The sequence below is a fragment of the Equus quagga genome, chromosome 13 (genome assembly GCF_021613505.1).
Source record: "Equus quagga isolate Etosha38 chromosome 13, UCLA_HA_Equagga_1.0, whole genome shotgun sequence".
Taxonomy (NCBI): Eukaryota; Metazoa; Chordata; class Mammalia; order Perissodactyla; family Equidae; genus Equus; species Equus quagga.
In genome coordinates this window covers 68,292,554-68,311,663 of record NC_060279.1, presented here as the reverse complement: position 1 = coordinate 68,311,663, position 19,110 = coordinate 68,292,554, and the positions used below count along the sequence as shown (strand labels likewise).

Here is a 19,110-nt window from a genome sequence, read left to right as displayed (position 1 = left end):
ATGCCTGCAGCTCTTACTGCCCATGGGTCCTGTCCCCATGCCTGCAGCTCTTACTGCCCATGGATCCTGTCCCCATGCTACTCCATGCTATTCTCTAAATAAAAGAGCACTACTGTCAGACTTTGAGAGTCCACGAAATCTTTCTTTCTACTCGACTCACCGTGCCCCCATCAGTCTCACCTTCTGGATTTGACTGATTGTTCCCTCATGGTATTGATTTAGGTTGTTCCTTTGTCCCTTGCATTTTCTGTAAATTGGAAGTTAGATCTAAATGCTTGATGGGGTCAAGTAAAATATTTTTTGGCTAGAATATATTACAGATGATTTGTATGTTTCATAATGCATGACATCAGAAGACACATGATAGCTGGTTGATTTCCATAGTTGTGGCTACTGGATGAGGATAATGTGAGTCTGATCCCTTTATTGTGTAATTGTTTTTTCCCTTGGAACTGGAAATTATTTTATGTGGCAGTATACTTATTGGTTAAAACTAAAGTTTTTTAAAAATTTTTTTAATATTATTTGATAATCTTTGCCTAATTACTACTATCATTACAGTGTGAGAAGTGATGTTTTTCTGGTTCTGTGGTTCTTCTCTATTAGTTGATGTTCTTCTGTGAAGTCTAACTTTCAACAATTGGGGCAGGATAAATGTTTAATTCATTTTCTTTAATTACCAATTTTCAAAATGGGAAGTAATTTTAATAGCCTAAAATGGCACAAATTATTTCTTTTTTCTCGTTTTTTTGAGGATCATGAAGGGTTCACAGATTTTTATCGATTCAGTTTGTTTTAGTCTGCTAACAGTTATTCCTTTTAATGCTCAAGTTATCACATTTGGTCACTAGGACTTCTTTCAAGCTGAGTTTTATATCCTTTTAATGTGACCCATTTCTTAAATAACTTCCTTGCTTTCTGGCACAGCAAAATGTCCCAGTTTAACCTTGTGCTTTCCTCCCTCAGACCTGAGATTAGCTGGGTTTTTTTCAGGGAGCCTTTTTTGTGATGAATGCAGTGATCCGGGGGGCTCAATGGGCCCTTATTGGTACCAAATGCCGGTTCAGTGTAGATTCCAGGTGGCCTCCGGTGGGTTTCTCTGAAATCCTGCTGTGACTACGCCAAGAACTGTCAACGAAAATAATCCATAACTAATCTGTAAATGAAAATTTGGGTGAGTTTATTCTGAGCTGAAATCTGAGGACCATGGCCCGGGGCCTTTCTTCCCGAAGGAAGAAAGGGCATGGAAGAAGTGGGGTGCACAGAGTGGTTATATACCCCCAAAGAGGGTGTTTCACATATGATTGAAATGTCCCTCCCACAATAGTCACAAGATTGCCCTGTCGGCACAGCGCTTGATGGACACAGCAGGTAGTGGGTCTGCTATCTTGGTGGGCGTAGCCGGAGGCAAGTCTATTGTCTCGAGCTGGGCTGACACAGGTGAGCGCAGCAATCAGTTTCTAGCCTAGGGAAAGATGCTTAATCCTTAAGGAGACGCCAACGTTGGGAGGGGGAGGGAAGTTGCACGTTTATCTCAAGGGCCTTTTGCTCTTGCCATAAGGAATCTCTAAAGCAGATATACAATGCATGCTCAACGGTCTCGGTCAGGCCCTTTTGGAAAGACAAGGTCAAGCTGAATTAGGTTTATACCAAAGGGCTTCCTCACATTCTCCAACATATCCTATTGCTTGCCATTTTTATTTGTCAGTCACTAGGACTTCTTTCAAGCTGAGTCTTCTATCCTTTTAATGTGACCCATTCTTCTTAAATAACTTCCTTGCTTTCTGGCACAGCAAAATGTCCCAGTTTAACCTTGTGCTTTCCTTCCCTCAGACCTGAGATTAGCTGGGTTTTTTTCAGGGAGCCTTTTTTGTGATGAATCATATCAAAGAATGCAATCTGAACTTTAAAGAAATGCTCATTGCTACTGGAGTGACATTATTTCTGTGCTATTTCAGTGAACAGACTAGAAAACATTTCTCTTAAAAAAGGTTGAGATCATATTCATATATTTTTGTGTGTGTATGAGGAAGATTGTCCCTGAGCTAACATCCCTTGCCAATCTTCCTCTTTTTGCTTGAGGAAGATTGTCCCTGAGCTAATATCTGTGCCAGTTCTCCTCTATTTTGTATGCGGGACACCCCCACAGCATTGCTTGATGAGTGGTGTGCATCTCCACGCACAGACTGAACCTGCGAATCCCAGGCTGCTGAAGCAGAGTGTATGAACTTAACCACTACACCACCGGGTGAGCCCCTATATTCTTTTTTTTTTCTGGTCATTTTAAAACTTTTTTTTTATTGAGGTTGTAATAGTTTATAACATTGTGAAATTTCAGTTGTGCATTATTATTTGTCAGTCACCATGTAAATGTGCCCCTTTACCCCTTATGCTCAGCCTCCAACCCCCTTCCCCTCTGGTAACCTCTAATCTCTCTTTGTCCATGTGTTAGTTTAGCTTCTACCTACGAGTGAAATGATACAATGTTCATCTTTCTCTGGGTTATTTTGCTTAACACAATACCCTCAAGATCCATCCATGTTGTTGCAAATGGGATGATTTTGTCTTTTTTTATGGCTTAGTAGTATTCCTTTGTGTGTGTGTGTGTGTGTGTGTGTGTGTGTGTGTATATATATATATATATATATATACACCGCATCTTCTTTATCAGATCATCAATCGGTGGGCACTTGGGTTGCTTCCACTTCTTGTCTATTTTGAATAATGCTGCAATGAATGCAGGGGTGGATAAGTCTCTTTGAATTGTTGATTTCAGGTTCTTTGGATAAATACCCAGTAGTGGGATAGCTGGATCATATAGTATTTCTAATTTTAGTATTTTGAGAAATCTCCATACTGTTTTCATTAGTGGCTGCACCACTTTGCGTTCCCACCAGCAGTGTATGAGGGTTCCGTTTTCTCCACATCCTCTCCAACAATTGATTTTTTTCTGTTTTGGTAATTATAGGCATTCTGACAGGTATAAGATGATATCTCATTATAGTTTTGATTTGCATTTCCCTAATGATTAGTGATGTTGAACATCTTTTCATGTGCCTGTTGGCCATCTGTATATCTTCTTTGGAAAAATGTCTGTTCAAATCTTCTGGCCATTTTTAAAAATTTTATTGAGGTTATAATAGTTTATAACATTGTAAAATTTCACTTGTACGTTATTATTTGTTAGTCACCATATATATGTGCCCCTTTACCCCTTATGCCCTCCACTCAACCTCCTCTGCCCATTTTTTGACAGGTTGTTTGGTTTTTTGTCATTGAATTGTATGAGTTCTTTATATATTTTGGAGATTAACCCCTTGTCAGATAACGTGGTTTGCAAATATTTTCACCCAGTTGGTGGGTTGTCATTTTGTTCATGATGTCTTTTGCCTTGCAGAAGCTCTTTAGTCTGATATAGTCCCATTTGTTTGTTTTTTCTTTTGTTTCCCATGCCTGAGTAGACATGGTATTCAAAAAGATGCTGCTAAGACTGATGTCAAATAGTGTACTGCCTATATTTTCTTCTAGTAGGTTTGTGGCTTCAGGTCTTACCTTCAAGTCTTTGATTTTTGAGTTAATTTTTGTATATGATGTAAAATAATGGTCTGCTTTCATTCTTTTGCATGTGGCTGTCCAGTTTTCCCGGCACCACTTATTGAAGAGACTTTCCTTTCTCCATTGAATGTTCTTGGCTCCTTTGTCAAAGATTAGCTGTCCATAGATGAGTGGTATTTCTGGGCCTTCAATTGTGTTCCATTGATATCTGTGTCTGTTTTTGTGCCAGTACCATGCTGTTTTGATTACTATAGCTTTGCAGTATATTTTGAAGTCAGGGATTGTGATGCCTATAGCTTTTTTCCTCCAGATTGCTTTGGCTATTTGTGGTCTTTTGTTGTTCCATATAAATTTTAGGATTCTTCTGTTTCCATGAAGAATGTCATTGGGATTCTGATTGGGATTGCATTGAATCTGTAGATTGCTTTAGGTAATGTGGAGATTTTAACTATGTTTATTCTTCCAATCCATGTGCATGAATATCTTTCCATTTCTTTATGTCATCTTCACTTTCTTTCAGTAATGTCTTACAGTTTTCATTGTATAGGTCTTTCACCTCCTTGGTTAAATTTATTCCTAAGTATTTTATTCTTTTGGTTGTGATTGTAAATGGGATTGTATTCTCTTTTTTTGAGGAAGATTAGCCCTGAGCTAACTATTGCCAATCCTCCTCTTTTTACTGAGGAAGACTGGCCCTGAGCTAACATCCATGCCCATCTTCTTCTACTTTATACATGGGACATCTGCCACAGCATGGCTTTTGCCAAGCGGTGCCATGTCCACACCCAGGATCCGAACCAGCGAACCCTGGGCTGCCAAGAAGCAGAACGTGCGTGCTTAACTGCTGCGCCACTGGGCCGGCCCCTGGGATTATATTCTTGACTTCTCTTTCTGCTAGTTCATTATTAGAGTATAGAAATGCAACTGATTTTTGTAAGTTGATTTTGTACCCTGCAACTTTGCTGTAGTTGTTGATTATTTCTAATAGTTTTCTGAGGGTTCTTTAAGGTTTTCTGTATATGCAGAATCATGTCATCTGTAAACAGCACGAGTTTCACTTCTTCATTGACAATTTGGATACCTTTTATTTCTTAATTGCTCTAATTAGAATTCATTAATCTGATTAATCGAATGCCTAATTGCTCTGTCCAAAACCTCCAGTACTGTGTTGAATAAGAGTGGTGAGAGTGGACACCCTTGTCTTGTTCCTGTTCTTAGAGGGGTAGCTTTCACTTTTTCCCCATTGTATATGATGATGGCTGTGGGTTTGTCATATATGGCCTTTATTATGTTGAGGTACTTTTCTTCTATACCCATTTTATTCAGAGTTTTTTTTTTTTTTTTCCTTTTTCTCCCCAAAGCCCCCCGTACATAGTTGTATATTCTTCGTTGTGGGTCCTTCTAGTTGTGGCATGTGGGACGCTGCCTCAGCGTGGTTTGATGAGCAGTGCCATGTCCGCGCCCAGGATTCGAACCAACGAAACACTGGGCCGCCTGCAGCAGAGCGCGCGAACTTAACCACTCGGCCACGGGGCCAGCCCCCAGAGTTTTTTTCATGAATGACTGTTGGACCTTGTCAAATGCTTTCTCTGCATCTATTGAGATAGTCATGTGTCACATTGATTGATTTGTGGATGTTGAACCATCCCTGTGTCCTTGGTATAAATCTCACTTGATGTTGGTGTATGATCCTTTTAATGTATTGCTGTATTCGGTTTGTCAGTATTTTGTTGAGGATTTTTACATCTATGTTCATCAGCAATGTGGCCTATAATTTTCCTCCTTTTGTTGTCCCTGTCTGGTTTTGGGATCAGAGTGATGTTAGCCTCATAGAATGAGTTAGGAAGCATCCCATCTTCTTTGACTTTTTGGAATAGTTTGAGAAGGATAGGTATTAAGTCTTCTTTGACTGTTTGGTAGAATTCTCCAGAGAAGCCACCTGGTCCTGGACTTTTGCTTTTTCAGATGTTTTTGGTTACTTTTTCAATCTTTTTACTTGACATTGGCCTATTCAGGTTCTCTATTTCTTCTTGATTCAGTTTTGGGAGGTTGTATGGGTCTAAGAATTTATCCATTTCTTCTAGGGTATCCAATTTGTTGTCATATGGCTTTTTGTAGGTTTATCTTATAATTCTTTGTATTTCTGTCATATCCATTGTAATTTCTCCTCTTTTGTTTCTGATTTTATTTGAGCCTTCTCTTTTTCTTGTTGAGTGTGACTTAGGGTTTGTCAATTTTGTTTATCATCTCAAAGAACCAGCTCTTAGTTTCCTTGATCCTTTCTACTGTTTTTGTTTGTTTGTTTGTTTCAACTTCGTTTATTTCTGCTCTAATTTTTATTATTCCTCTCCTTCTGACCTTGGGCTTGGTTCTTCTTTTTCTAGTTGTGTTAGGTGTAGTTTAAGATTACTTATTAGAGATTTTTCTTGTTTGTTGAGGTGGGCCTGTATTGCTATGAATTTCTCTAGTAGAACTGCTTTTACTGCATCCCATAAGAGTTGGAATGATGTATTTTCATTTCCTTTGTCTCCAGATATTTTTTGATTTCTCCATTGATCCAGTGGTTGTTCAGTAGCATGTTGTTTAGTCTCCACATATTTGTGACTTTCCCAGCTTTTTTCTTGTAGTTGATTTCTAGTTTCATAGCATCATGGTTGGAAAAGATGCTTGGTATGATTTCAGTCTTCTTAGATTTATTGAGACTTGCCTTGTTTCCCAACATATGGTTTGTCTTTGAGAAGGTTCCATGTGCACTTGAGAAGAATGTGTATTCTGCTGTTTTTGGATGGAATGGTCTATATATATCTATTAGATCCATCTGGTCTAGTTTTTTGTTTAATTCCACAATTTCCTTGTTGAGCTTCTGTCTGGATGATCTATCCAGTGATGTAATTTGGCTGTTGAGGTCTCCTACTCTTATCATGTTGCTATTTATTTCTTAGGTCTGTTAGTAGTTACTTTATGTACTTTGGTGCTCCTGCGTTAGGTGCATATATATTCATAAGTTTTATGTCCTCTTGGTAGAATGTCCCTTTATCGTTATACACTGCCCCTCTGTCTGTCATTGCCTTTTTTATCTTGAAGTCTGCTTTGTTTGATATAAGTTTGGCAGCACCTCCTTTCTTTTGCTTGGCATTTGCTTGGAGTATCATCTTCTATCCTTCACTCTGAGCCTATGTTTGTCTTTAGAGGTGAGATGTATTTCCTGGAGGCAGCATATTTGGTCTTGTTTTTGTTTGTTTGTTTTGCTGAGGAATATTCACCCTGAGCTAACATCTGTTGCTAATCTTCCTCTTTTTTTTGGCTTGAGGAAGATTCACCCTGAACTAACATATTTGCCAGTCTTCCTCTGTTTTGTATGTGGGTCGCTGCCACAGCGTGGCTGACGAGTAGTGTAGGTCCATGCCCGGGATCCAAACCCAGGCCACCAAAGTGGAGCACACCAAACCTAACCACTATGCTATGGGGCTGGCCCCTCAGTCTTGTTTTTTTTTTTTTTTTTTTTTTAAAGATTTTATTTTTTCCTTTTTCTCCCCAAAGCCCCCTGGTACATAGTTGTGTATTCTTCGTTGTGGGTTCCTCCAGTTGTGGCATGTGGGACGCCGCCTCAGCGTGGTCTGACGAGCAGTGCCATGTCCGCGCCCAGGATTCGAACCGACGAAACACTGGGCCGCCTGCAGCGGAGCGCGCGAACTTAACCACTCGGCCACGGGGCCAGCCCCTCAGTCTTGTTTTTTAATCCATCCAGTCACTCTGTCTTTTGATTGGAGAATTCAGTCCATTTACATTTAGAGTGATTATTGATATATGAGAGCTTAGTATTGCCATTTTAAATCTTGTTTTCTGGGTGTTCTATATTTCTGTTGTTTCTCTTCCCATGTATTTCTGATGCCATTTCAGTTTGGTAATTTTCTATGATGGTTTTCTCATTGTTTATCATTTGTGTATCCTGATTTTTTGTTTAGTGGTTACCATGACTTTTGTATAAAAGATCTCATAGATGAGATAGTCCATTTTCTGTAGCCTCTTATCTCTATTAACGTAAGCAGGTTCCATCCCTTACCTCTTCCCCAAGTTATTGTTGTCACAAATTATTCTGCTTTATGTTGTGTTTGTGATTAAAATGAAGTGTTTATAACTATTATTATTATTGTTTTTTTTAAAGATTGGCACCTGAGCTAACAACTGTTGACAATCTTTTATTTTTTTCCTGCTTTATCTCCCCAAATTGCCCCCCCCCCCCCCCCCCCCTGTACATAGTTGTATATCTTAGTTACAAGTCCTTCTAATTGTGGCCCTTCTGGTTGTGGCATGTGGGACACCACCTCAACATGGCCTGACAAGCGGTGCCATGTCTGTGCCCAGGATCCAAACCGGGGAAAGGGCTGCTGCAGCAGAACACACAAACTTAACCACTCGGCCGTGGGGCCAGCCCCTATAATTATTTTTTATGCTTTCCTTCCCTTTATCTTTAATGTCATAGTTAAGTGTTTGCTAGCCTGTTCTGATAGCTGCGATTTTCTAGTTTTGCCTGTCTGTTTATCTCCCTGCTCAAGGCTTTGTAAAACTTTTTCTTTTTTGTTTCAGATGTGAATGCATTCTTAATCGTTTCTTGTAGGGGATGTCTTGTGGTGATGAAATCTCTCAGCTTTTGTTTATCTGGAAAAGTTTTTATTTCTCCATCGTATTTGAAGGATATTTTTGCTGGATAGAGTATTCTTTTTTTTTTTTTTTTAAGATTTTATTTTTTCCTTTTTCTCCCCAAAGCCCCCCGGTACATAGTTGTATATTCTTCATTGTGGGTCCTTGTAGTTGTGGCATGTGGGACGCTGCCTGAGTGTGGTTTGATGAGCAGTGCAATGTCTGCGCCCAGGATTCGAACCAACGAAACACTGGGCCGCCTGGAGCGGAGCACGCGAACTTAACCACTCGGCCACGGGGCCAGCCCCCTGAATAGAGTATTCTTGGCTGAAAGTTTTTGTCTTTCAGTATTTTGAATATATCATTCCACCTTCTCCTAGCCTGTAAAGTTTCTGCTGAGAAGTCTGCTGAAAGCCTGATAGGGGTTCCTTTGTAGATATTCTCTTCTGCCTTGCTGCCCTTAATATTTTTTCTTTGTCATTGACTTTTGTCAGTTTTACAAATATATGCTTTGGAGAAGTTCTTTCTGTATTAATGTAATTAGGATTTCTATTGGCTTCATTTACTTCTAATTTCTAGTTTCTTACCCAGGTTTGGGAAATTCTCAGCTATTATTTCTTTGAAGAAGCTCTTTGCTTCCTTCTCCCTCTTTTCTCCCTCTTGAATACCTGTAATCCTTATGTTGCATTTCCTACTTGAGTCAGATATTTCTTGGAGAATTTCTTCATTTTTTTTGTCTCACTTCTCTCTCCTCCACATGAAGCATTTCTATATTCCTGTCCTCCAAATTACTAATTCTGTCTTCCATAACGTCAGCTCTGTTTTTAAAGGTTTCTGGATTGTTTTTTATCTCATTCATTGTGTTATACATCTCCAGCATTTCTGTTTGGCTTTTTTTTTAGAGTTTCCATCTATTTTGTGAAGAATTCCTTCCATTCATTAGTTTTATTCCTGAGTTCATTGAATGTCTTTCTGTGTTTTCTTGTAGCTCATTAAGTTTCTTTATGATAACTATTTTGAATTCTCCATCATTTAGATTGTAAATTTCTGTGACTTCAGGATTGGTTTCTGGAGATTTGTCATTTTCCTTCTGATCTGGTGTGTTAATGTATTTCTTCATAGTGTTTAATGAAGTAGATGTTTGCTGGCGCTTAGTGGGAGTAGCTGGTTGCAGATTTGACCTGCTGCCTTGGGGGTGCAGTAGCTGTGTTTTCTGAACACATTGCATCCACTGGAAGTTGTGCCCGTCCACCGGAAGTTGCTGATAGGGCTCATCTGCATTTGCCCACTGGCTGTCACTGTGTGGTGGGTCACATGCGCAGGAACTCTGGTGCAGATCTGCTGCCCTGGCTGACTGGCTGAGCTGGTGCACTGGGGTGGCGGGAGGGGGCTGCTGCTTTCTTTTGCACATGAGAGCCCACTCTTTACTCACTGGCAACCTGCCTGGGCTGCTGGGCTTGGTGGGGGCACTCATATGGTGGCTGAGCCGCCTTGGTATAGAGCGTTCTGCAGGCTGGGATGCAACTTTAAAAGCGAAAATGTTCGTGCGGAGGCCTGACTGTTCCCCTGCCTCCTCTTAGAGTTGTACACCAGCCACTGCTTGAGGACCTGCAGATTAGATCACTGCCACTCAAGATGGGGAGGGGATCTACTCACCTCTTTCCACTGCTTCCCAGGGACCCAGTACCCCCACCGTCAGACATATGGCTATGTGATCTCTCAGACGTCCTGTAGTGCTATGTGGGTATCCTCTGTTGGTTAATGCATGTTCTTTTAGTTGTATGTTAGGAAGGAGAGACTGAAGGAACAGCTCACTCTGCCATCATGCTGATGTTGCCTCCCCCCAGTTCTAAGGTTTTTTTTTTTAAAGTTTTTCTTTTCTTTTGTTTTCCCTAATTCTGTTTCCTCTGAATTTCTTTCTGCTTGTTTTCAGTCTTGGCTTTCATATTAGAGGCTTTCCTCAAGTGTTTGGTGGTCCTTGGTTCATTGTAAGTGAAATATTTAAAAGCCGATCATATGTACAGCACTATTCAGAACAGCACTATTTCTAATGGCCCCAAACTGGAAACAATCTAAATGTCCATTAACAGAAGAATGGATAATTAAATTGTCTAGTCATAGAATGAAACATGATTTCAGGATGAGGATGAATAAACTACAGCTACATGCAACAATATGGGTGACTGTCACAAACAGAATGTTGAGTGAAAGAAACCAAACACAAAAGAGTACATGCTGTAAGCTTCTGTTTGTTTAAGGCTCAAAAACAGGCAAAACTAATCTGTGGTATTAGAAGTCAGGATGGTGGTTACCTTTGGCATGGGGGCAGTAGCTAGTGACAGGAAGGGGGCTCAAGTGGCCTTCAGGAATGCTGGTCATGTTCTGCTTCTTGAGCTGGGTCCTACTTATATAAGTATGTTCACTTTGCATAATTTCAGTGAGGTGTGCGTTAGATTTGTGTGCTTTTTGGTATGTGTGTTATACTTCAAATGAAAGTTTATATGAAGTAAAAAAGAAGAAAGTTAGTTCAATCTCCATGTGGGCAGGATTTATTGACTGGTTCCTACAGACTGGTCAGACTGGGCATCCAGGAGACATTCTTTGGGGGCCCCTGAATGTCAGTGTCTGCGGATGGGAAATAGATTTGTTTGTTCTTTCTGCTATGTCTAACTGGAAGTCTTTAGTCCTCTTTGTAAATCTCTTTTATTCACAAGATAAGGTATCTTTTGCTTACTTTTGGAAGATATGCAAGATGAATTTGGAACATCAGTTTCTTCTTTAAAAAGAACAGTAGTAGTATTGGAATATTTCATTCATTCATTGAGCAAATACTTAAAAAGGCAAACAGGATCCATGACCTCACAGTGTGTAGAACATAGCAGAAATTGCAAACATTAAATATAAGTGGGATTAATTATGGAGGGAAACAGACTGCCACAGAAGCTTGCAATTCAGGAACTTAACCTAGTCTTCAGGGACAGGGAAGACTCCCCTAAAGAAATGATATTGTAGTTAGGTGAAGGATAGAGAAAAGTACTAGACTTTTTTCATGATGAAAATGTCTCATCTTGATGTGAAAAACTTTAATCGTAATGAGAATGTCTCATCTTGATGTGAAAATCTTTACTCCTGTATGTCTGACCGCCCTATTATGTGATTCCAGGTGGAGAGTATAGTGAAGATGATGTGAATGAATTAGTGAAGGAAGATGAAGTGGATGGTGAAGAGCAGACACAGAAAACCAAAGGGAAAAAAAGAAAGGCTCAGAGCATTCCGGCCAGGTGATGCTGCCCTCAAGGCCCGTAGAAGTCAGGGGCTGTTGTCACAACCATTCCCGATGGCTGGGATTGGTCTGATGATAGATTTCTTACTGTCAGGGTTTCTTGCCTTTTTCTCTTCAAGGGAAACATTTGGTGACGTTTTAGTTTTAAGTTCTTGGTCTCTGGCAAGCTTTAAAAGGTTTGAGCTTTAATTTAAAAAAAATTTAATAGGTAATATGTACACATGATTAAAATGAAGGACTCACTTGCTATAAAAATGTGTACCCTGACCCTCGCCCTTGTTGCTTTGTCTCAGAAGAACTATGTTACCAGAGATATTCTGTGTATGTACAAGCATGTATGTATATATTTCCTACTCTCTAAAAAAAAGAAGGCAGTTGTATACTCTGCATATCATTTCTCACTTTTATTATTTCACATCTTAGAGATGATACCATGGTAGTACATTTAACTATACCTTAGTCTTTTCAGTGACTGCATAGTATTGCTTTATATGGGTAAACCTTAACTTTATTTAAGCATTCCCTTATTGAGAGCCATTTAGATTAAACCTCATCTTTGCTACAGCAGATAAGACTGCATGAATATTCTTTGTGTGTCTTTGTATGCGTGTAGAAGTGTATCTGTAAATCAAATCTGTACAAGTAAAATTGTTTGATCTGGGGTTATGTGCAGTAAAAAAAATTTTAGTAAAGATTAGCAGATTACCTTCCATAGGCCTGGTACTAAATTATACCCTCACCAAAAATTATGAAAATTCTGATGGGTTCTTTAACTTAGATAAGGGAATCTTCCATAGAAGTCTTTTATTCTCTTTGATTGGTGTTTCTGTCGTCCTGGGCATTGAAGCAAAAAGCAAATTGTAGTTTATAAAAAAGGAAAAACATAATTTTAGGTATTTGGTGATTCACTTGAAGTCAGAATATTCTAAGAAGCAATTTAGTCTTAAAATTCTTGGGCCCAGTCCTTTTGTCCTTGAGTTTTTCTGTATTCCAGCTTTCATATCTGCAGAAAGTAAGAAGAAGCATGGATTTTTTTCCCACTGAGAATTCTAGGAAGAAGTAGTGCAAATAAATTTGAGGCTGTCCTCAGTAGAACATGTTCTCTAAATAGAATGACTTTAAAAAGTCAAAAATATCTGGCATATATATATATTCTTGGAACACTTTTTCTGGACAGATTGATTTGTGAGGTGATTTGGGGTGTTTTCTTGGTGAAAATAGCTGGTCCTGACTTAGAACACTATATTTTGTTTCTAAGTGTATGGGGAAAATGCTAACTGTAAGAGCTCAGTTCTTTTTATCTTCCACAAAAATCTCAGCTTACCCCCCCTAGTCTCCTCCACTTTTAATCAGTAGTCCCACATGTAAAAGTTTTCTTGGGTTTGCAACATTATGTTTGGAATTGAGGAAGGGATAACTGAAATCATTTTGCATTGTCTGTCTTGTTTTTCCTTTTCCTTGTGACTGTTGGTGATTAGGAAGAGAAAACAAGGTGGCCTCTCATTAGAAGAAGAGGAAGAGGAGGAGGCCGATGAGGAATCTGGAAGAAGTAGCAGTGAGGAGGATGATGCAGCTGCAGAACAGGAAGAAGGCATTGGATCAGAGGACGCGAGGAAAAAGAAGGAGGATGAACTGTGGGCCAGCTTCCTCAATGATGTAGGACCAAAATCAAAAGTGCCCCCGAGTACACAAGTTAAAGTAAGTTGATAGATGAATGAGATGAATGCTTCCCCAGAAATACCATAAGTTCCCCAGATAGATTTTTTTTTATTTACAAACTGAGATTTGAAGCTCCAAGAAGTAATCAGACCAGATGCCTTTTGATACTAGTAACTCCACTAAGTGAAAAGCAAAGCATTCCCTGTGGTCGGAAAAATAAGCCTTTCTAATCAAATAAATTCCTAATAGATCTAATAGGTCTTTAACTGTTTAGAGGTGAAATGGTTAAGGATAGCCATAAATAGCATGTTTGGATGGTTCTTTTAGGTTTCCTCCTTATGTGAAACTGATTATATTTCTTACTTTTTTCATAGCAAGGAGAGGAGACTGAAGAGACAAGTTCAAGTAAATTGTTGGTCAAAGCAGAAGAGCTAGAGAAACCTAAAGAAACAGAAAAAGTTAAAATCACCAAAGTGTTTGATTTTGCTGGTGAAGAAGTCAGGTAGGATGACCTTCACAAACTTTCAAATTACTACTTTTTTAAAATGAGCATCTTTCTACATGATATTAGACATCTGTCCTTATTCTAGCCCATCATAGTGTCTTGAAAGAGTTATATTTGAGCTCAAGGAAACCAGTGGCTCCATGAATTATCAGGCAACATGAGAAAGGTCCTTTCACATATGGTAATGTAGTTTTTGGGTATTGTCAAGTGGTTGGCTGAACAGAAACATGAAAATGTAAGAATTAAGTATATGGTTCCACTTACTCATTGCTGTGTTTTGTGACTTTGGCTGAGTCCTTTCTCCCTTTATTTCCTTGATTCTGAACTATGAGCCCCAGTGAAGCCTGTGAAATCAGGTGAAAATTAAAAAGACTAGGAGAGAAATTTGGTTCCAATGTTTTTATTTTTTATTTTTATTTATTTTTTTAAGGATTCGCACCTGAGCTAACAACTGTTGCCAATCTGTTTTTTTCCTTCTTCTTCTCCCCAGAGCCCCCCCAGTACATAGTTGTATATTCTAGTTGTGAGTGCCTCTGGTTGTGCTATGTGGGATGCCACGTCAGCATGGCCTGATGAGCGGTGCCACGTCCATGCTCAGGATTCGAACTGGCGAAGCCCTCTGCCACCAAAGTGGAGCACACGAACTTAACCACACAGCCACGGGGCTGACCCTGGTTCTAATATTATTTCCTCACCTTAGTAGTATTTTTTAAGTTCATTCTGAGGTTTGTTACTAGTTTAGAAAAACAGAGTCTTAATAACCTCTTGGCTGTTCTAGGTAAGCCACATGCCTAGGATTTCCTCTTGCTCATTTATTTAAATTTTACTTTGTGAAAACAGCAGATCTGTAATTTAGAGCTAAATGAGAACAGATGAAGTACCTCTCAGTTTTTTAGATGGTCACATTTATTTTCTTTGACAGTAATTAATTAGACCTGTAAATGCTTTCTGAAAATATAATTTCCCCTAAAATTGATCTTCTTAAAAATAATATCTAGTTTCCAACAATTATTTCATCAAGTGAAAATACATCTTGGAAAAAAGACTTTGGCATTATTAGTTTTATAAATGGTGTGGAGCAAAACTTTTTATTATTTTTTAAAAAATTTTTCTCTCCAACTTTTTCTTCTGAAAAATTTCACACAGAAAGTTTTCAAGAATAACATTACAATGAACACTATATACTTATCATACAGATTCACCACTTGTTAACGTTTTGCCTCCCTCTCCGCCATCTATATCTGTATTTCTCTCTGTTTTGGCTGAACCATTTGAGAATTACTTAGAGGCATCATGACACTTCATTCTTAAATATTTCAGCACTGTTTCCTAAAAACAAGAGCATTCTCCTTCTTGATGCAGTATAACTCTCACTTCCAGTGAATTTCATATTAATGCAGATTATTGTTTAACCTATCTGTGGTGAAGGACCTTGATTTTAAATTTTCAGCCTGCTGCAGACCAATATTTTTGTAAAACATAAAAAGGAATTACTAGAAAAATAAATTAAAAGAAGTACAAAATACAAGCCCAAATTTTTAATGAGATTTAATAGACAGACATAAAATTGCATTTAATAAATATAGTCAAAAGTGAACATAAGGGAGGGGCTGGCCCTGTGGCCGAGTGGTTAAGTTCGCACGCTCTGCTGCAGGCGGCCCAGTGTTTCGTTGGTTCGAATCCTGGGCGCGGACATGGCACTGCTCATCAAACCATGCTGAGGCAGCATCCCACATGCCACAACTAGAAGGACCCACAATGAAGAATATGCAACTATGTACCGGGGGGCTTTGGGGAGAAAAAGGAAAAAAATAATAAAATCTTCAAAAAAAAAAAGTGAACATAAGGGAAAGAATTATATAGCTATATATATGCTATTTAATAAAGGTGTGAGTATAAATGATTGCTACAGGAAATCATTGTTATATGTATACATTTTTATTCTGTAATTGAAACAAAAAACAAAGTAAAATATCAGTTCTCAACACTTAACATCTAGGCTCACACTTTAAATAAATACTGTGTACATTAATTTTTAAATTTTTTAATGTGACAAAACAGCTTCTTTCTTTCTTGTTAATCTATCTAATCTAAAGTTGGATTGATGACTTCACTACTCCTAGAGGCTAATATATATATAAATTATTTCTATGTTGGTTTTCCTTTTTTTTCCTTTGTAACACTCAGTATAAACCCATCGCAGAGATATTTTTGTGAAGATGGAAGTATAGATTTTTAAAGCTATTTTATTAAGTTTAGGATTTTCAATTTTACTTTTATCCAACATGATGCCGGTGATACTATATTTTCTAAGTTCATCTTCAATGCTTCATCACTCGCCAGTTCCCACAGTTTATCCTGTCAAGCTATAATTAAATATAAGTTATATTTCAGTAGAAAAAAGGAATTCTAGGTGCATGAATTTCCTTTGTGTGGACATTGTTTTGATAGAAAATACAATTCAGAACATTCTGTGAAACACATTAATCTGTAGAAACTCTGTTCTTCCAGGCTTCTAGCTTTCATTTTTACCCTGATAATTTATTTGCTACTGAAAAACATATTGAATCACTTCTTTGCATGGAAGTGCTTAGATTATTAAAAGTACCAGAGATATCAGACAAATAAGCAGGTTTTACTGTCTAATTGTGTCTTTAAAATTGGGGGCCAAGTGGTTTTTTCTTTTGGACACGCTCTTTATTCTGTAGTTTGTCATTCTCAACAGAATTTTTCCCTTTTGTAACCATTGTACCTCAGCATGCAATTTAACATATGCACATTTATGATCAGCTTTGTTTATCACATATGAAGAGAGTCATATGAAAATTTAATGCATTAGCCTTATGTAATTCACGATTTTTACTACTGTACTGAGAACAGTGATTTTTTTTTGGTAGCACATTTTGCTCAATGAAGGAAGCAGTGTGTTAATTTATGGTTTAGTGCAAGCTCCTTTATCCCGTCTTGGAGCCCCACCACTGGAACATCTTCTTCCAAACAGTTAAACTTCACAGTGCATTTGTTGACAGAGTGTGATCCTAGTTCTGTTATACAGATGAATATTAGTTGTGTTTGTCAGCAAGAAACTAATGAAAGAATCCTTATCTGACATTCATGTTTAAATCACACATATCCCATAGTAATTTTCATGTTAGTAGTAATCTAGCATTCTTCAAATTGCACTGGAAAAACACACTTTGCTCACTTTCTTATAGTTTTCACTATTATAAGCCAGATGCTGAATACTTCAACCTGTGGTGTCATTGGAAAGTTGTACTTGAACCACCTTCTGTGTCACAGATTCACCAAGATTTTCAAGCAAATTTCTTTGATACAGTCTTACTAATGTCTTGGTAAAAGTCTGTTTTTTTTAGTTAGCAACCAAAAGTGCTCCTTTCTCAGAAGGCTGCAGTGCACTAATGTTAATGTATGGAACTTTGCGTCTGTTTCTTTTGGCTTTTTAGTTCAATACTCCTTCTTTCAAAGAATTCTTTTGATTTTGAACTTACGTCTTTATGTTTTGTATGTAAATGCCACTGAAGTTCTAATGGATTTGTTGCTTCATTAGCCAGAACATTTCTGTAAAGAATTCACTATGATTTGAGGACTCAGTGATGAGAAACCAAACTCAACATATAAGGGCTTATAGGTTAATAGCAGTTTTACCTCAGTTGGCCTTTGTTTCTGTGGAACCTCTTCCGTCCTCATCGCCTGACTTAGTGCTGCTGCTGCATTTGGGAAGATATGTGTTGTCTTTACAGAGACGTACAGTGAGGCTTGCTTTGCCATAAGTAAATTACGACTAAAGAGAAATGAGGGGCCGACCTCATGGCTGAGTAATGAAAGTTCTGCGCGCTCCAATTCAGTGGCCCAGGTTTGGGGATTCAGATCCCGGATGCAGGCCTACTCTGCTCATCAGCCATACTGTGGAGGCGTCCCACATACAAAATAGAGGAAGACTGGCACAGATGTTAGCTCAGGGCGAATCTTCTTCAAGCAGAAAAAGAGGAGGATTTGCAGTGGATGTTAGCTCAGGGTGAATCTTCATCACAAAAAGTAAATTAATTAAAAAAAGAAAGAATACTAATTTTACTTTCTTAATTTAGTTAACTGATTTTAAGCTGTAAATTTTAAAACTCACACTTGGTTAACAATTAAAATGGTTCTAAAAATAAATGCTTACCTTTTTGGGTTTTAGTTGACAAAATAACCCTAAACTGTCACACACATTGTAATGTGGTCTTACTGCACATGACTGATATACTGACATCACGTGTGAGCACCTTGCAAGTTTGACAATACCTGAATTGGTCTATACTTTATTTAATGCAATGAGTCCACTGATGGTGTCATGAATATTGTGACATTGTCAAATTGCTAAACAGCTTTCTAAATACTTAACAATTTCTCTACCCATCTTGTCTTGGACTAATAACAGGTAGTTTTGTAGCGCGCATTTTAAGTAGTTCTGTATACAGTTGTACTCAAATTTTTCTTGTTATCCCGTTAACATTCTTTATAGCTCTATTTCTTGTTCAATCCAACATCCAGTGCAGGATTACATTCTGCATTTAGTCTTTTTAGCTTCCTTGAAATTGGAACTGCTTTTAAGCCTTTCTGTATTTCACAACATTGATATATAATTTTTTTTTTATAAAGATTGGCACCTGATCTAACATCTGTTGCCAATCTTTTTTTTCTTCTTCTCCCCAAAGCCCCCCAGTACATAGTTGTATATTCTAGTTGTAGGTCCTTCTGGTTGTCCTATGTGGGACGCCACCTCAGCATGACCTGATGAGTGGTGCCACATCCACATCCAGGATCTGAACCTGCAAAACCCTGGGTCCTCAAAGCGGAGCGTAGAAACTTAACCACTCGTTCATGGGGCCGACCCGATATATATTTTTTGAGTCTATTTGTATTGCAGAATGGTCATCAGTTTGGATTGTTGAATTGTTTCCTCTTGATTACCTTCAGATTAATCACTTTAGACAAAAATACTACACTGATGATGTTTTGGCCTCCTCAGTGCATCACGTCAGTAACACTCAGTATTGGTGGTAAGTTAGACCACTTAAGGCAGTATCTGTCAGAATTCTCCATTGTAAAGACACCCTTTGCCTTGATAATCAGTCATTTGGGGGATCCATTAAATAATTCTCGATGATGTGAGTTAGTAATGTATTTTGCTGCCGGAAATCACACTGGAAACTCTTGAGTTGTCTGATAGAGGGTAACAGAACACTGACAGTACATCTTTACTGGTTTGAAATTCCTACAAAAATGATACAGAAAGTGTTTAATACACCATTAGGAATATAGGTTTTAAAATTTTTAGAAATCTTTGTTGGCTTGCATTATTTTCTTTGTGTCATAGGATATCTAAGAAAGATTTATGGTAACTTTACCACTGGCCCTACAGAGAGAGTAAGAAAAGCTGGTGAATAACTGTTGCTATGGGAAATCA

The 19,110-nt window shown here is 38.3% G+C and overlaps 1 protein-coding gene across 1 annotated transcript in view; it reads left to right on the top strand.

Moving 5' to 3' along the window:
- The window catches only part of CFDP1 (craniofacial development protein 1), a 127,772-nt gene that overhangs the window by 4,794 nt on the left and 103,868 nt on the right, over nt 1-19,110 (top strand). Inside the window, exons 2-4 of the mRNA XM_046681668.1 lie at nt 11,360-11,477; nt 12,958-13,177; nt 13,513-13,640. Of these exons, the coding sequence (XP_046537624.1) occupies nt 11,360-11,477; nt 12,958-13,177; nt 13,513-13,640 (466 nt within the window). The remainder of the gene's footprint in view (nt 1-11,359; nt 11,478-12,957; nt 13,178-13,512; nt 13,641-19,110) is intronic.